This window comes from Aquarana catesbeiana, linkage group LG01 (assembly GCF_042186555.1).
Source record: "Aquarana catesbeiana isolate 2022-GZ linkage group LG01, ASM4218655v1, whole genome shotgun sequence".
Lineage (NCBI taxonomy): Eukaryota > Metazoa > Chordata > Amphibia > Anura > Ranidae > Aquarana > Aquarana catesbeiana.
In genome coordinates this window covers 606137785-606159703 of record NC_133324.1, presented here as the reverse complement: position 1 = coordinate 606159703, position 21919 = coordinate 606137785, and the positions used below count along the sequence as shown (strand labels likewise).

The window sequence follows — 21919 nt, the reverse complement described above, 5'->3', positions numbered from 1 at the left end:
AGCCGGGTTTAGAAGTGGTTAAAATTTACCTTTTCTTTTCAAACTGCAATGTACTCATTTTCTGTAAAATGCAATACAATATGGCACAGTTGGCATTCAAAATGCCCCGAGCAATGTCAGTTCCTGCTTAGGTAAGGAGCTCTGCTCTACCGTACCAGTCAGATTTTATGCATCCTCTGCAACAGAAATTTCATTTTTGGTGAGATACCCCCTTAAGGGTTAATCACATCTATAGTGATGCAGGCACTGCAGCTTTTCTCATCAGAACCCTGAATGTGAATCAGCTGATTAGTAACATTTATGCCCTCTACACACGGTCGGACATTGATCGGAAATTCCGACAACAAAATCCATGGATTTTTTCTGACGGATGTTGGCTCAAACTTGTCTTGCATACACACAGTCACACAAAGTTGTCGGAAAATCCAATCGTTCTGAACGCGGTGACGTAAAACACGTACGTCGGGACTATAAACAGGGCAGTAGCCAATAGCTTTCCTCTCTTAATTTATTCTGAGCACTTTGTGCGTCGGATTTGTATACACACAATCGGAATTTCCGACAACGGATTTTGTCGTCGGAAAATTTTATAGCAAGCTCTCAAACTTTGTGTGTCAGAAATTCCGACGGAAAATGTGTGATGGAGCCTACACACGGTCGGAATTTCCAACAACAAGGTCCTATCACACATTTTCCGTCGGAAAATCCGACCGTGTGTACAGGGCATTAGTATCCAAAAGATAAGCAGTTTTTTTCTTCAGAGAATAAAGAGGTAGGAATTAGACATGTGCTCTGCTGAAAAATTTGTTTGTTTTAGTTTTCGTTTCATTTGTTTGTTTGTTTTTTTGTATTCGTTATGATCAAAATTTGTAAATTCGTAAATGTGAAAATTCAAAAATTCGTAAATTCGTAAATTAGAAATTTCAAAAATTCGTAAATTCGAAAATTCTGAAAATTTGAAAATCCGAAAATTTGAAAATCCGAAAATAAGAAAGAAAATACAAAAATTCGAAAGAACGAAAATTCTAAATAATAACTAACTAACTAACTAATAATATCTAACTTTTAAATTATAGATATTGGTATTTCCTTTCAAATTTGACTGTTAGTCAATGTAACGAATACGAATTTATCCAAAGTTACGAATTATCCGAAATAACGAATGCCGCATCTCAACAAATGAAATGGAAGAATAAATAATTATAAAATAATAAAACGTTTTTATTATTATTATTGTTATTTATTATTATTAATTTGTTATGTTCCATTCGTTTAGATATGGCATTCGTTATTTCAGATAATTCATAACTTTGGATAAATTCATATTCGTTATGCTCTCTAACAGCCAAATTTCAAAGAAAATTCAAATACTTATTATTTAATAGTTAGTAATAGTTAAATTATTATTAGTTAGTTATTATTTCAGATTTTCACATTTTCGGGTTTTTGGAATTTTTGGATTTTCGTTTTTTTGAATTTTTGTTCTTATTTTCGGTTTTCCAAAAATTGGGATTTTCGGGTTTTTCAAATTTAGAATTTTCGAATATTCGAATTTACGAATTTTTGAATATTCAAATTTAAGAATATTTGGAAAAATTAGTTAAACGGGTTTTCGTTAATTTAGATATTTCCGAATTAACTAATTTGTCGAAATTTGTTAAAAAATTAATTCGGAACTAAACGATTTGCACATGCCAAGTAGGAATACGCAATAACATTTGTTGAAATCCTTCCAATATACATTAATCACCCAGAGGGGTTCTTTTTTTCTCAAGAATAGTGGAGTTATTCTTTAAATAAAACAACTTTCAATGTCTTGAGTGGCTACAGGTCAGCTTTGTTAATATTAGAATATTACCACAAAGATTCTAAAAACAGTGCCCTAACTTTCTTTTAAAGATAAGCGCTTATGTGGAGGTGACAACTGCATAGATTTCACTGGGGGGGGCTCATATAATTATGCATTTCAGATAATATCCCAGAGAGCAAGGATAACTTGCCACACATTTGTGGCAGTGTTGAATTGAAAGTTTTCACTGGCAGGTTATACACTTGCAGAGCACTTAAAGCACAAGTTCTAGTTGACACTTTTCCAATTTGTAGCAAATTTGCGTGGCAAGTCTCTAGCAAGAGCAAAGTTACAGTGGTGAGTCTACAGCAAGAGCTCTGCAAGTCTACAGCATGAAAATTCAGCCACAGTGACCTCTGTGGTGGGATGACTATTGCACAACATAACTGAACCAGAACTTGCCGCAGACTTGCAGAATGTTTGCAAATAAAGTTGATCTGGAGTCATGCAATGCGGACTTGCTGCAATTGTGCAACAAACTTGTGAAGCCTGGCAAGTCTAGTAATAGCTTAGCAAGTCATTTTCAAACTTGCAGCTCAATTGCTTGCTATCTGGGATAGTACATTCGAAAACAATAACATTTTAGACTAGAGCTACCAAAGTGATAAATCTCCCTATTACTGAGAGATTTAACTGCTTGTTGACAGTTATCTCAATGTTACAGAAGTGCATAGTACTTGTGTGTGATTTTTATTCTCTAACAATTCCCAAGGCCCTGTTTATTCTGCTTCCTAAGAAAGACATTGAAGGGTTTTTGAGGTTCTCTCATGAAGAGGTTAAATCTTGCAATAAAAAATTAATTGTATTGCCTGTAAAGCTGTAGCCTTGTCCATGTCCAGCAATGTCTTCATAAAGCCATATATGAGCTGTACCAAATATCAAAAAGATTTTTCTTTTTTCCCCACAGCTAATATTTTGTTTAAAAGGCAAGAGAGACTCCTTTGACATACAACAGAACATTTATGAAACTTATTTCCCCCATCTGGACATGAGAAAGTTATACTGAGGATGACCAAAAACTGCTTCAAAATGGCTTAGTATTACCATATACATCAATGCTAGTATACCATCCTATATATTGTAATTGTCATCACTAAGCCATCATGTTATTTCTAACCTGGAAAACGCCTTTTGATGGGAGAAGCTGGGCCACTGGATAACTAGAAACAAGGAATAAATTCTAACATGGACTAAGAATTCTACTGAAACCACAGTTTCACTTGTGGAAATGGTTTATATAGTGTTTTTTTGCGTCATTTGCACTGCACCAATATCTTGAGCTAGATACTACTTATAAACATTTTAATAAATGATATGTAAATAACAGTAAATTAATACCTCAATTATTGATAATGCTATGTGCTGAGAAGTAACCACAACTCTATTGGCCATCAAACTCTAGTAATACATTGCACTGGCTTAGCATCCAATAAGACTTTTTTATAGTACAGAGATATTTGATTAATTGTAATGTAGCTAACATCCAAATAGAAATCAGTTTTTTGCAACCTGATAAATGTATTTCTAAATGGCTGATATAATGCACTAAATTAAAGGACTGGAGAAACTTTCATTATATAAAGTATATATTATATATAGAAAACTTATATATTTTGCAATCAATGATTTATTTATACATTATGTATACCTGTGTCAATAAAATAGAAAACTTTAAAAGCTGGTGGTTTGTTGCTGATGCAAATTATTTGTCATTAAACAGAAAACTTTTATAACATGTTGATTCAAAGCTGAACTCCATATAAAAAAAGCCCTTATTAATACAGCCCATAATCATTAGTACATCCCTAAGTGTTTTTTTTTTTTTTAATGCAGTGTTTGTACCTAAATTGGACTTGAATCAGTATCTCACAGTACTTGTACTGCAGCGTTCTGGCAGGGAGAAGGAGAAGTAACAAAAGGAGTCAATCAGATGTGTTGCAGTGAATTGGAAGTGAACCTCTTAGATCTAACCTTTGGTCTTTTGTAAAAAAAAATAGACTGCAATGGTTTTGTCCCCATGAACAGCTGCCATTATAAACCATGGATTAAAGTGGATGTAAACCCACTCTCATCTTTTCTAAATGACTTCCATAGTGCTTATCTATAAGGATATACATGCCTCCTGCATGTATTCTTGCCTGTCAAATATCTCCCCTTAATTGTTTGGAGCCCTGCAGTACTCCGGATTCTGTGGGAGGGTCTGTTGTCCAGGGCTTGGTAGGCAGAGTCGTGATGTCAGTAGACTCCCCGCCCCCCTCTACACTCCCTTTGGCCAGGCATCGATATTTCTTACACTGATCTTCTGCTGGTCTCGTGGATTATGCCCCATGATCACTAACATCCAGTCAAAACCCAGGAAAGTCACCACATGACTTCAGCATGCCCAATCATGCTGAGGTATGGAGCAGCCAATCCTGGGAGAGCTGGAGAAGAAAGGAGGGGGATGTGAAGTACACAGAATGCCTCTCTCACACTTGTGCATGAGATAAGGAAATCACCTGTCACTCACAGCAAGGGGGAAGAACGGGCACCTTTTTCTTTGTGTGTCCGTTTTTATTTTACTGAAAAAAGATAAGAGGATTGCTCAGAGCTGGACTAACTCTTCGTGGCAAGACTGGGCACAGATGAAATGACATCCTCTGCTGTAACAGATATGAGTTTTAATTAAAACATTTTTGGGGGTTTACATTTACTTTAAGGAAACACTGAAGGGAATTGTACTCAGAAAGAGACATTTGTTGATCAGGCTGAGGGCCTAAGATGATAGATTAGGCCTATATGTTTTTCCTCAATGCTGATAGGGAGAAACTACTAGCCAAGAGAAGAGAAGGAACCAATTACTGCCTGTGCCCTTCCATATGGAGATGATAATGAAAGGGTGACTAGGATCATCACCAGATATTGGCCATTCCTGAAAAAAGACCCTTTCTTCAAATCTATGTTACGCAATAAACCAAAATGTTATTCCCCACAGCTCCTACATTGAGGTATTTGTTGGTGAATGGCCATGTAGAAGATAAGAAGAAACGCCCTTCTAGGATGTTTTTCTCAGTGGAGAAAAGTTTTAGGAGATTCTTTCTTTGAAATACTAAAAAAAATAAACATTACCAAGTTTAAGTTTTTAGAAGTTTAAGGTACGGTAATTTTTAACTTGTGATTTTACCAATGTGGTCTATTTGGTTGAGTGCCCTTGTGGGCTTCAGTACAGTGACTGTACAAAACAGACAGTGGGTAAACATATTGAACAGCAAATACGTAATGTTTAGACATGTGCAATTTGTTTTGGTCCGAATACATTCGGAAGAATTTTCAGTTATTCTGAGATTTGTATATATTTCTGAATCTCCAAAATACTTGATTTGTTGTAGCCGTATTAGTGCAATTGTGACAGAGAAAATTGAGTACTGTCCGTGATACTTTTTTTATATGCACTAACATACAATTTTTCAGGACAAGCTTTCGGGGTATGTCCCCTTCTTCAAAGTCCAAGCAGTACTGATTCACACATATTTAAGCAGAATGTTAAAGAAAAAAAGGAAAAAAAAAAAAAAAAAAAAAAAAAAAAAAAAAAAAGAAAACAAAACACATACAAATCAATGGTAATAAAGATAGCAGCAGAGTTAGTGAGATAAGACAGAGGGAGAGCTAGGAGGGAATGCAAGGGGGGGAAATACTAATCACAGAGCGGTCGTAAAACTTTAGCATAATGTGTAAGGAAACCAATGTCTAAATTCAGGCCATTATTCTTTGTGTCAAAAAGAAGTATCATTCTTAGTTCAAACGTTTTCCTTTCCTGGATAGTTCTGAAATTCCCTTTAAGAACTAAGACATTGAGGTCTTCTATAGTGTGGTCCGATTGTGAGAAATGATGTCCCACAGGTGTGCATAAACTGTCTTCTTTATGTTCTTTGATGGTATGTCTGTGCAAATTAATCCTCACTTGCAACTTCTGTCCTGTTTCACCAACATAAGATCCTTTGCTGCACCTTTTGCATTGGATGAGGTACACAACATTACTTGAGGTACAGCTGTAAGATCCCATGATATAGAAGGTCCCATTTGTGTGTGTAACACTTTTGGATAGATTTATCTGGTTGCATAGTTTGCAGCGTTTTTTATTGCAGGGTTTGCAACCATTATTTTTGACTTCATAATCAGAGTGAAGTTTCCTGCTGATTAGTTTGTGTCTGAGGTTGGGTGGTTGTCTGAAAGCCAATAATGGGGGTTGTTGGAATATTCCTTTCAGAGTTTCATCCTCTGTTATAATGGGTTGTAAATCTTTAATTATCTTTTTGATCCCTTCAAGTGCTGGGTTGTATGTGGTGACTAGAGGTACTCGGTTATTTGTTTTTTTCTCTGTGTATTGGAGGAGATTTTCTCTTCGGGTTTTCAAGGCTGTGTTTATGCTGTTGTTTATGGTTTTGTCTTTGTAACCTTTCTTATGGAAAGAGTCTGCCAGTGTTCTGAGATGTTTATCTCTGTCTTCTGGGTCTGAACAAATTCGGTGGTATCTGATGGCCTGGCTGTGTATGATGGCCCGTTTGGTGTGTTGGGGGTGAAAACTGGAACTATGAAGATAGCTGCATCGGTCAGTCGGTTTTCTGTATATTGACGTGTGTAGCTTGTCATCCCTGATGTATACTGTAGTGTCCAGGAAGTTGACATGTGTGTTCGAATAGTCCATTTTTAGTTTGATAGATGGGTGAAAAGTGTTGATCAATGAAAAGAATTGGTTTAGATTTTCTTCACCTTCAGTCCATATCATGAATATATCATCAATATAGCGATAATATCTGTATGGCTTTTGTTGTATGCTGTTCAGAAATTTGTCCTCCAGGTCAGCCATAAATAAATTTGCATATTGGGGTGCCATTTTGCTTCCCATAGCAGTACCCATACACTGGAGGTAGATGTCATTATTGAAAGTGAAGTAGTTGTGTGTAAGAATGAATTCAATGAGCCGTGTCACATCCTCAGCAGTGTATTTGTGGTCTGGTGAGGATGATAAGAATCTGTGACATGCCGCCAACCCATCCTTGTGAGGGATGTTACTGTACAGAGATTCTACATCCATAGTGACTAGAAGAGTATTAGGTGGTAGTTGTTGTATATTGTTAAGCTTGTTCAGAAAATCAGTGGTGTCTTGCAGGAAACTTGCAGTGTTCATGACTAAAGGTTTTAACATGTTTTCTACAAGGCCTGAGATATGTTCAGTAAGTGTATTCATACCTGTTATAATGGGTCTGCCTGGATTTCCTGGCTTGTGGATCTTGGGCAGCATGTAGAAGTCTCCCATTTCTGGATTATCCGGAATTGCATTGATGAGTTCTGAATGTCGGTGGCTTGGCATTGTCGCAATGAGACCTTTTAATTGCTTAGTAAAATCCTGGGTCGGATCATAATCCAGTTTTTTGTAGTAAGTAGTATTTGCCAGCTGCCTCTGGCCCTCTTGTATATATTTGTCTGTATCCATCACAACGACTGCTCCCCCTTTATCTGCTGGTTTGATGGTTATGGCCTGATTATTGCGCAGATCATGTACAGCTCTTCGCTCCAGTGGCGAAAGGTTGTATAATGTTTTCTTTTGCTGGGTGGATATCAGGGATGTAACTCGCAGCCTGAAGCTGTCAATATAGGTATCCAGTTTGGGGTTGCGTCCTTGTGGAGGTGTGAAGTTGCTGTTCTTTTTCCTTTTGTAACCATCTATTGTCCTAGGATTCCTTTCCTTACTGTCAAAATATTCTTTGAGCCTTAGTCTCCTAAAGAATTCCTCCATATCTGACCATACCTGTAATTTATCCAATTTGGTGGTTGGGCAGAATGTGAGGCCTTTGGAGAGGACTGTTGTTTCTGGTGTAGTAAGTTGATGATTTGACAAATTTATTATTCCGAGTTCCTCTGTTATATCCACATTTTCTGTAAAGTCAGCATTTACACAAAGGATACCTTGGGATTCTGGATTGGCTTCCAAGTTGCTGATAGCAGGAGTTATAGAAGTTGTGTTTGTTTTGTGTTGTTTAGGTTGTATCCAAAAGGTCTGCTCTTGGTGTAGCTTTTGGAGTTTTTTTTGCTTCCTGTTCATGGCAAGTTTTTGCAGTTGTCTTTGTAAGGTTTCAATTTCATTCTTAATTTGGTTGATGCTTGTGGGATCCAATGGTGTTGAGGTTTCAAACACCAACTGCTTTTGTTTCCGGATTGTTTCCCTTTTACCATAGAGTTTATGAATGAGGTTGTTCCTTAACCTCTCGCTGGTACGTCTGCAGAGTCCTTCTGCATAAGGAGAGTTCAGTGTATTTGCACAAGGATTTTTAATCCGGAGACCCTGTGGTATGAGATTCCTCTTTTTGCATCTTGAGAGAAAGAAGATGTCGCTGTTGACCTGTGTTTCCTTTGTGATCAGGTTGGTTAACTGCTTCTTTATGCGGCTATATGCAGTATCTTCCATCATACTTGATTTGTTGTAGCCGTATTAGTGCAATTGTGACAGAGAAAATTGAGTACTGTCCGTGATACTTTTTTTATATGCACTAACATACAATTTTTCAGGACAAGCTTTCGGGGTATGTCCCCTTCTTCAAAGTCCAAGCAGTACTGATTCACACATATTTAAGCAGAATGTTAAAGAAAAAAAGGAAAAAAAAAAAAAAAAAAAAAAAAAAAAAAAAAGAAAACAAAACACATACAAATCAATGGTAATAAATATTTTATTACCATTGATTTGTATGTGTTTTGTTTTCTTTTTTTTTTTTTTTTTTTTTTTTTTTTCCTTTTTTTCTTTAACATTCTGCTTAAATATGTGTGAATCAGTACTGCTTGGACTTTGAAGAAGGGGACATACCCCGAAAGCTTGTCCTGAAAAATTGTATGTTAGTGCATATAAAAAAAGTATCACGGACAGTACTCAATTTTCTCTGTCACAATTGCACTAATACGGCTACAACAAATCAAGTATGATGGAAGATACTGCATATAGCCGCATAAAGAAGCAGTTAACCAACCTGATCACAAAGGAAACACAGGTCAACAGCGACATCTTCTTTCTCTCAAGATGCAAAAAGAGGAATCTCATACCACAGGGTCTCCGGATTAAAAATCCTTGTGCAAATACACTGAACTCTCCTTATGCAGAAGGACTCTGCAGACGTACCAGCGAGAGGTTAAGGAACAACCTCATTCATAAACTCTATGGTAAAAGGGAAACAATCCGGAAACAAAAGCAGTTGGTGTTTGAAACCTCAACACCATTGGATCCCACAAGCATCAACCAAATTAAGAATGAAATTGAAACCTTACAAAGACAACTGCAAAAACTTGCCATGAACAGGAAGCAAAAAAAACTCCAAAAGCTACACCAAGAGCAGACCTTTTGGATACAACCTAAACAACACAAAACAAACACAACTTCTATAACTCCTGCTATCAGCAACTTGGAAGCCAATCCAGAATCCCAAGGTATCCTTTGTGTAAATGCTGACTTTACAGAAAATGTGGATATAACAGAGGAACTCGGAATAATAAATTTGTCAAATCATCAACTTACTACACCAGAAACAACAGTCCTCTCCAAAGGCCTCACATTCTGCCCAACCACCAAATTGGATAAATTACAGGTATGGTCAGATATGGAGGAATTCTTTAGGAGACTAAGGCTCAAAGAATATTTTGACAGTAAGGAAAGGAATCCTAGGACAATAGATGGTTACAAAAGGAAAAAGAACAGCAACTTCACACCTCCACAAGGACGCAACCCCAAACTGGATACCTATATTGACAGCTTCAGGCTGCGAGTTACATCCCTGATATCCACCCAGCAAAAGAAAACATTATACAACCTTTCGCCACTGGAGCGAAGAGCTGTACATGATCTGCGCAATAATCAGGCCATAACCATCAAACCAGCAGATAAAGGGGGAGCAGTCGTTGTGATGGATACAGACAAATATATACAAGAGGGCCAGAGGCAGCTGGCAAATACTACTTACTACAAAAAACTGGATTATGATCCGACCCAGGATTTTACTAAGCAATTAAAAGGTCTCATTGCGACAATGCCAAGCCACCGACATTCAGAACTCATCAATGCAATTCCGGATAATCCAGAAATGGGAGACTTCTACATGCTGCCCAAGATCCACAAGCCAGGAAATCCAGGCAGACCCATTATAACAGGTATGAATACACTTACTGAACATATCTCAGGCCTTGTAGAAAACATGTTAAAACCTTTAGTCATGAACACTGCAAGTTTCCTGCAAGACACCACTGATTTTCTGAACAAGCTTAACAATATACAACAACTACCACCTAATACTCTTCTAGTCACTATGGATGTAGAATCTCTGTACAGTAACATCCCTCACAAGGATGGGTTGGCGGCATGTCACAGATTCTTATCATCCTCACCAGACCACAAATACACTGCTGAGGATGTGACACGGCTCATTGAATTCATTCTTACACACAACTACTTCACTTTCAATAATGACATCTACCTCCAGTGTATGGGTACTGCTATGGGAAGCAAAATGGCACCCCAATATGCAAATTTATTTATGGCTGACCTGGAGGACAAATTTCTGAACAGCATACAACAAAAGCCATACAGATATTATCGCTATATTGATGATATATTCATGATATGGACTGAAGGTGAAGAAAATCTAAACCAATTCTTTTCATTGATCAACACTTTTCACCCATCTATCAAACTAAAAATGGACTATTCGAACACACATGTCAACTTCCTGGACACTACAGTATACATCAGGGATGACAAGCTACACACGTCAATATACAGAAAACCGACTGACCGATGCAGCTATCTTCATAGTTCCAGTTTTCACCCCCAACACACCAAACGGGCCATCATACACAGCCAGGCCATCAGATACCACCGAATTTGTTCAGACCCAGAAGACAGAGATAAACATCTCAGAACACTGGCAGACTCTTTCCATAAGAAAGGTTACAAAGACAAAACCATAAACAACAGCATAAACACAGCCTTGAAAACCCGAAGAGAAAATCTCCTCCAATACACAGAGAAAAAAACAAATAACCGAGTACCTCTAGTCACCACATACAACCCAGCACTTGAAGGGATCAAAAAGATAATTAAAGATTTACAACCCATTATAACAGAGGATGAAACTCTGAAAGGAATATTCCAACAACCCCCATTATTGGCTTTCAGACAACCACCCAACCTCAGACACAAACTAATCAGCAGGAAACTTCACTCTGATTATGAAGTCAAAAATAATGGTTGCAAACCCTGCAATAAAAAACGCTGCAAACTATGCAACCAGATAAATCTATCCAAAAGTGTTACACACACAAATGGGACCTTCTATATCATGGGATCTTACAGCTGTACCTCAAGTAATGTTGTGTACCTCATCCAATGCAAAAGGTGCAGCAAAGGATCTTATGTTGGTGAAACAGGACAGAAGTTGCAAGTGAGGATTAATTTGCACAGACATACCATCAAAGAACATAAAGAAGACAGTTTATGCACACCTGTGGGACATCATTTCTCACAATCGGACCACACTATAGAAGACCTCAATGTCTTAGTTCTTAAAGGGAATTTCAGAACTATCCAGGAAAGGAAAACGTTTGAACTAAGAATGATACTTCTTTTTGACACAAAGAATAATGGCCTGAATTTAGACATTGGTTTCCTTACACATTATGCTAAAGTTTTACGACCGCTCTGTGATTAGTATTTCCCCCCCTTGCATTCCCTCCTAGCTCTCCCTCTGTCTTATCTCACTAACTCTGCTGCTATCTTTATTACCATTGATTTGTATGTGTTTTGTTTTCTTTTTTTTTTTTTTTTTTTTTTTTTTTTTTTCCTTTTTTTCTTTAACATTCTGCTTAAATATGTGTGAATCAGTACTGCTTGGACTTTGAAGAAGGGGACATACCCCGAAAGCTTGTCCTGAAAAATTGTATGTTAGTGCATATAAAAAAAGTATCACGGACAGTACTCAATTTTCTCTGAATCTCCAAAAGAAATAGTATCAAATTTCGTTGAAATTAGTTGAAATTAGTTAAAATCTGTATCTAGCGAACCAACAGGGGCATGCTGGGTCCATGATGTCACAAGGGGGCGGGGTCACCCACTGATCTAATGGGAGACTCCGCCCCTTGGCTATTTAATAAACATCAGATGGAAGAGCAAGCATTCGGCAGGGAGTGTTCAACGAGGCTGAAGTTTTGTTGTTTTTTGGGGGTTTTTTTGGGTCCAGAGGTGCAGCAGGCAGCATGAGATGGATCTACATCGGGGGACATATTTGTCGAAAACTCGTGTACTGTCTATATTCACTTTTTACACTTTTTTGGTCAATGGGTAGGGGTACTATGTACCCTATACTCATTCACATATGGGGGGTGGGATCTGGGGGCCCTCTTATTAAAGGGGGCTTCCAGATTCTGATAAGACTCCCACAACCAAAGCCCAGGGTTGTGGGGAAGAGGCCCTTGTCCCCTTTAACATGGGGACAAGATGCTTTGGGGCAGGGGGCAGAGCCCCCCTGCCCCAAGCACCCCACCATGTTAAGGGCATGTGGCCTGCTATAGTTCAGGAGATGGGGCATTGGCTCGTCCCCCCCTTTCCTGGCCTGCCAGCCTGCATGCTCGGATAAGGGTCTGAAATGGATTTTGGGAGGGACCCCACACCTTTGTTTTTATTTTTGCGTGGGCCTGGTATGGATTCATGGGGACCCCTCGCTGTTTTTTTTTCAGAATTTTCTATTGCCGGCATTGTTTTGTTTACATATCAGCTGTCAGTGAGGAAGCCCACTGACAGCTGATGAGTCATTGGTTGCTAAGGACGCAGCAGCCGGCTTCCCAGCTCGCTGCTTAAAAAACAGCTATTCTTCGTACAGAATTCAAATTGGTCGATAATTTTTCGACTCATCTGTATTCGAATTGTTCCGAAAATCTGGAATTTGTTAGAAAATTAGTAAACAAAAGGAAATTTTATAAAAACAAAACTAACTGAATTCCGAAACAAAACAAAATTAGTAACATAATAAATCTATCTGAAACTAAACTGACTGGAACCAGCTGATTGGAGCAAAGCCAATGTAGCACCAATATTTAAACAAGGGCCAAAATAAATCCCTGGGAATTACAGACCAGTTAGCCTAACATCAATAGTATGCAAGCTCTTGGAGGGGATAAGGGACTATATACAAGATTTTAGTAATGAAAATGGTATCATTAGCAGTAATCAGCATGGATTCATGAAGAATCATTCTTGCCAAACCAATCTATTAACCTTCTATGAGGAGGTGAGCTGCCATCTAGATAAAGGAAGGCCTGTAGACGTGATGTATCTGTATTTTGCGAAAGCATTTGACACAGTTCTCCATAAACGTTTACTGTACAAAGTAAGGTCCTTTGGCATGAACTGTAAGTTGAGTACATGGATTGAAAACTGGCTACAAGGGCGAGTTCAGAGGGTAGTGATAAATGAGGAGTACTTGGAACGGTCAGGGGTGGAAAGTGAATTCCCCCAGGGTTCTGTCCTGAGACCAATCCTATTTAATTTGTTCATAAATGACCTAGAGGATGGGGTAAACAGTTCAATCTCTGTATTTGCGGATGATATTAAGCTAAGCAGGGCAATAACTTCTCTGCAGGATGTGGAAACCTTGCAAGTAGATCTGAACATATTAATGGGGTGGCCAACTACATGGCAAATGAGGTTTAATGTGAAAAAATGTAAAATACTGCATTAGGGTGGCAAAAATATGAATGCAATCTACTGGGGGGGAGAACCTCTGGGGGAATCAAGGATGGAAAAGGACCTGGGGTCCTAGTAGATGATAGGGTCAGCAATGGCATGCAATGCCAAGCTGCTGCTAACAAAGCAAACAGAATATTGGCATGCATTAAAAAGGGGATTAACTCCAGAGATAAAACGATAATTCTCCCACTCTACAAGACTCTGGTCCGGCCTCACCTGGTGTATGCTGTCCAGTTCTGGGCACCAGTCCTCAGGAAGGATGTGCTGGAAATGGAGCAAGTACAGAGAAGGGCCTGGAAGATCTTAGTTATGGGGAAAGGTTATGAGCACTGAACTTGTTCTCTCTGGAGAAGAGATGCTTAAGAGGGGATATGATTTCAATTTACAAATACCATACTGGTGACCCCACGATAGGGATAAAACATCCCTGGAAGGGAGTTTAATAAGACACATGGCCACTCATTAAAATTAAAAGAAAAGAGGTTTAACCTTAAACTACATAGAGGGTTCTTTACTGTAAGAGCTGCAAGGATGTGCAATTCCCTTCCACAGGTGGTGGTTTCAGCGGGGAGAATCGGTGGTTTCAAAAAACTATTAGATAAGCACCTGAATGACCACAACATACAGGGTTATATAATGTAATACTGACATAAAATCACACACATAGATTGGACTTGATTGACTTGTGTATTTTTTCAACATCACCTGCTATGTAACTATGTAACTATGTAAACAAATTTCTCCGTTCTGCACATGCCTAGTTATGTTAAGAAGCATAATAAAACTACAGTGTTTCAGAACACTTTAGGAAATGTCAAATGAAAGATCCTAATAATCTCAATTTTCTAGCTGATCAACAGGTTAAAACCAGTTGAAGAGGAGAGGGAATTAATATACAAAATACTGAGTTTTTAACCTAAAGGGTTAAATGGTAAATGAATGCTTAATTGGTTTTTATAGCCACTTTTGTAGTATGTTGTGGACATCATTTTATATGTAGATTCTTTCATACCCTGTTTTTTAAACGAATTAATGTAAATATGTATTTCTTGTAATCTGTTAGGAGAGGGTTTGTGTAATATGATTTTTATTGATGTAACTATTATAAAAGTTGGAGTGTTTACACACCTTTTAGAGCATGGGGGTGTAAGGATTAAATAAATGAATGGACAAGAACCAGAGAGATCTTAAAAAGAAGTTGTCTGCTTGTACTTCCAAACCCTGAGGAAGATGGTCACACCAACAAAATATGTTGGAAAATAGGGGAGCACAAGCAATGGCCAAGTTACCTATGGTTACCACCAAACGGAGCCAGCCTCTGATGAGAATACCCTGGTGACACTGGAGATTTTATGCTTACTCTTTAAAAACTATATGTGGGTAGCATTTAAATCTTCTCTAATAAAACTACAGTGGTACTGTTCAAGAAAGATATCCTGGAGATACAGGCTCAGGCAAGAGCCAAAATTAGTAAATCAAAAAATAGGCTAATGCACACCCAAATCACAACATCAGTACTTAAAGAGTTAATTTACATAAAAAAGGGTGCTAGAACCATAAATTGGGTTTTCTCTAGAAAGACCCAGGAATAATACATTCTAAATAAATGATATGCAGCACTCCAGTATATTTCTGGAAGGAAGCATCATATTAAGACATACCAGTAAATTGTACAGCACATGATCCTCTCTATTTAGACAAAGCAAACTCTCAGCTACAAGCAACATATTCATTTTCATGAGAACAGGGTGGTGATCCAGAGAAGAACAGTACAGAAATTCAATCATCAATATACATGGATAGACACCAGGAAAAACCTTCAATTGACATGTGGACACAATTGAGTGAAATCCACCTGTCTCCATGTGGCATCCACACCATTTAAATGTGCAAAAATGGCTCCAAACCTATACCTGCCTTTACCCCCAACCAGAGAGATGTAATATCCAGTGCAGGAAGTTGAACTTTCATGACATCACTTCCAATTCACAACCTGTCAGATGTCGCCTGCTAACCTTTGGAGGAAGTAGCCAACTAGGGCTGGGAATACCGTCCCAAAGCGGGAGATGTGGGATGTTCCCCAAGGCTTGGGAGTGGAGAAGACTTCTCTTGTTGTCTTAAAGGGACCCACACCATAAATTAAACATTTATTTAAAAAATGAACAGCAGAGTCAGGAAGCAAACCTTGAATCCTGGACAAAAACATTTTGGAAAGAGAAAAACAAAACATATAAAAATATATTAGGAGGTATTACACTGTGCTGAATTGTGAATTGCATAGAGCAGGGGTAGGCAATCCTGGAGCTGTGGAGATTTACCTGAACAACATAGAAGGGATCAAAGATCACCAAGGTGTAGCACACTTCTTTTTAAGGCTCAGGGGCAAGTATTGTTGAGTGCAAAGGTCAGTAATAAGTAACGCAGAGTGCAGGGGTCAGCACAAAATCTCCCCTCCCTCTAGAAAAGCAGCAATACCATTTAATGGTGCGTGTGCACCTAGTTCACGTCCTTATTAACACAATAACCAGCATTTTTTTTTATTAGTGAGATCATATTGGACAGGAACCAAAACATCAGAAGTAAAAGCAATCTGAAACTAAGTAAAACATTTGATATTGTTAACAAAATAGAAAACTTAATTAACAACTTTAACAGGGCACTTTCACCCCCTTCCTCCCCAGGTCAATTTTCAGCTTTCAGCGCTCTTGCACAGTCATGCAACACTGCACACAAATAACATTGTGATCCTTTTTTGAGATAGATAGAGCTTTCTTTTGGTGGCATTTAACCACTTCAATACCAGGCACTTAGACACCTTCCCGCCCAGCCCAATTTTCACCTTTCAGCGCTGTTGCAATTTGAATGACAATTGCGCGATCATGCTACACTGTACCCAAACAAATTTTTATCATTTTGTTCCCACAAATAGAGCTTTCTTTTGGTGGTATTTGATCACCTCTGCGGTTTTTATTTTTTGCGCAACAAATAAAAAAAGACCGAAAATTTCGAAAAAAAAACAAGTTTTTCTTTGTTTCTGTTAAATTTTTTGTAAATAAGTACGCTTTCTCCTTCAATAATGGGCACTGATACGGCGACACTGATGGGCACCGATGAGGTGACACCAATGAGGTGGCACTGATGAGGTGGCACTAACGGGCACTGATGATGGGCACTGATAGGCAGCACTGATGGGCACTGATAAGTGGCACTGATGGGCACTGATAGGTGGCACTGGTATGCGGCACTGATGGGCACTCATAGGTGGCACCGATGGGCACACATAGGCGGCACTGATGGGCACTCGTAGGTGGCATTGATTGGTATATATGGGTGGCACTGATGGGTACTTATGTGTGGCAATGATGTGTGGCACTGATGGACACTGATAGGTGGGCACTGATGGGCACAGATGGGCACAGATGGGCACTGACAGGTGGCACCGATGGGCAATGACAGGTGGCACTGATAAAGCATTGCTGGGCAGATCTGGGCATTGCTGGGCAGATCATTGACATAATAGTGCCAATCAGTGCCCATTTGTGGGCACTGATTGGCACAGATTGGGCACATGTGGATGGCCATGGGGTACATACCTGGCCATCCACGTTGCCCCTTCCCTGGTGGTCCTAGTGGCATCCCTGGTAGTCCAGTGGGGTGATCTGAGGGGGGCTGCGCTGATAAACAATCAGCGCAGACCCCCCCTGCCAGGAGAGCCGCCGATCGGCTCTCCTCTACTTGCGTCTGTCAGACGCGAGTGAGGAAGAGCCAATCAACGGCTCTTCCTATTGACAGCGTGATCAGCCGTGATTGGACACGGCTGATCACGTGGTAAAGAGCCTCCGCCGGAGGCTTTTTACCAAGATCAGTGTAGCGGTGTGTCAGACTGACACACCGCTCCACCGATCGCCGCGATGCGCGCCGCCGGGGGCGCGCTGCGGCATGTTATCCTGCTGGATGTCATATGATGTCCAGTCAGGATAACAGAACCACTTCCCGGACGTCAATCCGCTATAGGGCGGGCGGGAAGTGGTTAATCACCACTGGGGTTTTTATTTTTTGCTAAGCAAATGAAAAAACCTTTTTTAAGTTTCTGTTGTAAAATTTTGTAAATAAGTAATTTTTCTTCTTCACTGATGTGCGCTGATGGGGCTGCAATGATGGGCACTGATAGTCTACATTGATTGGCACTGATAGGCTGCACTGATGGACACTGATGAGGTTGAACTGCTGGGCACTGATGAGGCTGCACTGTTGAGGCTGCACTGATGAGGCTGCAGTGATGGGCACTAATGAGCCTGCACGGATGAGGCTGCACTCATGAGGTGCCACTGATGGACACCGATAAGGTGGCACTGATGGGCAATGATAAGCTGCACTAATGGGCACTGGTATGCAGCACTGTTGCGCACTGATATTCAGCACTGATGGGCACTGATATGCAGCACTGATGGGCACTAATATGCTGCACTGATCGACCCTGATATGCTGCACTGATGGATACTAATGGAGCTGCACTGATCATCGGGGTACTGATGATCAGTGCCCTGATTATCAGTGTAAATGCCCCTGTCACCAAAGGAAAGCAGGTTTTTGGCTTTCCTTTCCTCAGACACTAACAGGGCATAGGTAAGGAAATGCCGATAACTGGCATTTGTGTATACGTGATCAGCTGTGATTGGACACATCTGATCACATGGTAGAGAGCCTACTTCATCAGGTCTTTACCACAATCAATGCTGCACTGTGTCTGAGGGACACAGCGCAGCACCGATCGCTGTGCTGCGCCCTCAAGGGTGCGCATGCATGGCAAGGATGTAAGGACGTCATATGACGTCATCCCAGAAGAAGAGCAGTTTTTCTTGCACATACAAGTCAAAAAACCTTGTCCACTTCCAGTGGATTAAGTGATAGCAGTTTATTGCAGAGGTACTGTATTTCCTGGTCAGGAACATCTTCAACTCTGAGTAAGCCCTTGGGAAATAAAGTTGTGATCTGGCATTGAGTTGGTTTAAAATTCAAATAACAGTATTTGCCATTCTAAATAATGCCTAGCTGTTCTATGCAATGCCTAGGTAAAGTATATAGCAAAATTACAATTACACAGACATTTCATACTTTGCCAAAAAACATTGTGCATTATATATATTTCCTAGGCATTCTTTAGAAAGCAATAAACACATCGCCGGTAACATACACAACATGCCAATAAAAAACGTCTGTATCGTGAGTATTTAATCATTTACATTTTTTTATAAAGCAAAGGGAGAACATGCAAACTCCAGGCAGGTAGTGCTGTGGTTGGGATTCAAACCTGGGATCCTAGGGCTTTTAGGTGGAAGTGCTAACCACTTAGCCACTGTGCTGCCCCTGTATTGTGATCCTTCTCTGGCCGATCTCTACTATACTGTTCATAGTGCCAAATACTTGCCCATAAAGAATGTGTTCATGGTATACGTAAGAGAACATATAGTGACACTATGGGGTAAAAGACACATTTCAAGGAGAGCCACAGACCCAGGTCTGCAAGATAAGACTTAATGCCCAATATACCTAATTCAGAGGATACCAGCTGAGAAGTACGAAAAGGCAAACTATACTGTAATGAAAGCTATTGAAGGAGATCTTTAAGACTCTTAAAGCATAAATGCTATAACATTTTTTCAAATGGCAACACACAGAACTTAACAAATATACAACATCCTCTACCTAAAAGAACACCACTGTTCTAGTTTTGCTAACTTTTATGCAGAAGCCAAACTTGTGGAACAGAGGTTCCATGAATGTGGATATAAAAAAACATGAGGTGACATGGGCACACTTGTGTGCCAGAGACACTCTGAGGGAGATTCTGCTGAAAGATCAAAGTTTGGGCAACCAACGTAACATTGATCCAACATCTGTAGTGTTTTCCACATGCTATAGTCAATGATTCTATGACATCAAACGTATTATCTCTAGATACTTACCCGTTCTACATTGTGATCCTGGTTATAATGCAGTACAAAAAGAAGGGGCTAAGTTTGTAGCCAAAACAGCATGCACAATAGGGAATACCAACTAGTCTGTTTAGTCTATTACATCTAGTCTATTTAAATCTGATAAATGCAGCAAGACATGGCTGCTCATGACAGGCACCACTAGTAGTTACCAATATATAGGAGACTCCCATACCATCTTGTCATGTTCCAATGGCAGTTCCTATTACATAAGACAGAGGGTTAACTGTCAAACCAAATACATGGTGTACTGTATGTTATAACATGTATTCAGTGTAACATGCAATTTGTAGGCAGGACAACCAGACACCTCTGTGACAGGATTCAGGATCACATTTCTAACCTTAACACTAACGAAGCCAGGCATTTTAGAACAAAACACCATTCATATCTATGATCATTCAGAGTTAAAATCATTAAGAGAGTAGGCCAGAGGTGATCGATCTCTCTTCTTTTTAATAGAGAAGTATAGTGGACATTCAAGTTGGACACCCACATTCCAAAAGGACTAAACCTTGAGTGGGAGATCACCTATTACTATGAGCGACCTCCTCTTTGTTCCTTTCCAATTCCCCACCTCTCTTCCATCTTTCCCATTTCCACCACCCCCTTCCCCAACACTTCCCCCCCATCTCTCCCCCCCTTTTTTCTTTCCTCTTCTCTTCCTTAATTACTCCACTGATGCTTGCGACAATACATAACTTACAATTTTTCTAGACCCTTTAAAGTCTTGATTTTTTTTCAGGCATCCTCTATAATTGCTCTATTTGGAGTTAGTCACAAGAAAAAAGAATAAAACTTGTTTGACATTTTTTGTTTTTAACAAAGAAAACAATGCAGCACCTCCAAATATAGTATATTACAAACTTAAAGCACGTGCTATCAACAGACCATTCACAATATTCAAAAATGTTATTAAAAATAATTCAGTGTAAATAAAAGTCTATTGCAAAAGAGTCCAAAATATGTGATGATCACATATTTTTTACTCTTTTGCATTGGACTTTTATTCACAGTGATTTATTTTTATTATCATTTTTGAATATTGTGAATGCTTTTTGCACATTATGAATGCTGTGTTGATAGCACATGCTTTAAAGTGGCAATAAACTCCTAGTCATAATTTGTACCTATAGGTAAGCCTATAATAAGGCTTACCTATAGGTACTGTAAATATCTCCTAAACGTGCACCATTTAGGAGGTACTTACTGTACATGCTGCTGGTTACGTCACCAGAACATGCGCTCTGAAGGAACGGCCACTCGAGCCTTTCTTTCAGAGCCCTTTGCCAAAAACGTCGGCTTCTGCACGGGAGTGACATTATGGTGGCTCCGGCCAGTCACACAGCCGGAGTCCGCAAACTCGGAAGGAAGATGGGTTAAGATGGAAGCCTTGTCGGTGGTGATAGCTCGCCACTGGAAGGGCTTTGTTCTAAGGTAAGTTTCACATAATGTGGTAGTATGCGATGCAAAAAAAAAAAAAAAAAAAACAGTTTTTTTGTTTTTTAAAAACATAGGGGTTTACTACCGCTTTAAGTTAGTAATATTCTATATTTGGAGGCGCTGCATTGTTTTCTTTGTTGGTTTGTTTGGGTACGGTATATTTGCCTATTCAAAGCTGCCCATTTCTTTTCTTTAGCACTGCCCCCCCTTTTATGTTTTCATTATTTTTTGTTTTTAACACATTTCTTATATCAATAAAAAAAATCCTTTAATATGTTAGGGGGTTTGGTTAAGTTCAAGAATTTTTTTTTCATCTCTTATGATTTTTTTAATATTAAACTTAATTTCTTTTTATTCTAATTTTTTGCTAGTATACAGCTGGTTGTTCCACTTTTGAAGCCAAGTACCGTATTTATCGGCGTATAACATGTGCCGGTGTATAACACGCACCCCAAGTTTAGGAGAGAATTTTAAGGAAAAAAACTTTTAGGAGGGAAGTTTAAGGAAAAAAAACTTACATTTAAATGCCCATCAATGCAGCCTCATCAGTGTTCATCTGCAGCCTTGTTAGTGTCATTGCAGCCTTTTCAGTGTCAGTGCAGCCTTGTCAGTGCAGCTTTGCCCCAGTGCAGTCTTGTCAGTGCAGCTTTGCCCCAGTGCAGTCTTGTCAGTGCAGCTTTGCCCCAGTGCAGTCTTGTCAGTGCAGCTTTGCCCCAGTGCAGTCTTGTCAGTGCAGCTTTGCCCCAGTGGTCAGTGCAGCCTTGCCCCCAGTGTCCATGCTTGATCGCCGCCGACATAGAAATAGCTGCATGTTTTAAATATGGCGCTGCGGAGTTCGGAGGGACTCGGCGCCGGCGGAACTGAACGAACGCC

General features: G+C 39.4%; 1 protein-coding gene across 1 annotated transcript in view; it reads left to right on the top strand.

Moving 5' to 3' along the window:
- LOC141127346 (uncharacterized) overlaps positions 1 to 3522 on the top strand; it is a 182528-nt gene extending 179006 nt beyond the window's left edge. The window contains exon 28 of the mRNA XM_073613687.1: positions 2757 to 3522. Coding sequence (XP_073469788.1) covers positions 2757 to 2855 — 99 coding nt within the window. The 3' untranslated portion in view covers positions 2856 to 3522. The remainder of the gene's footprint in view (positions 1 to 2756) is intronic.
- Positions 3523 to 21919: the final 18397 nt, after the last annotated feature.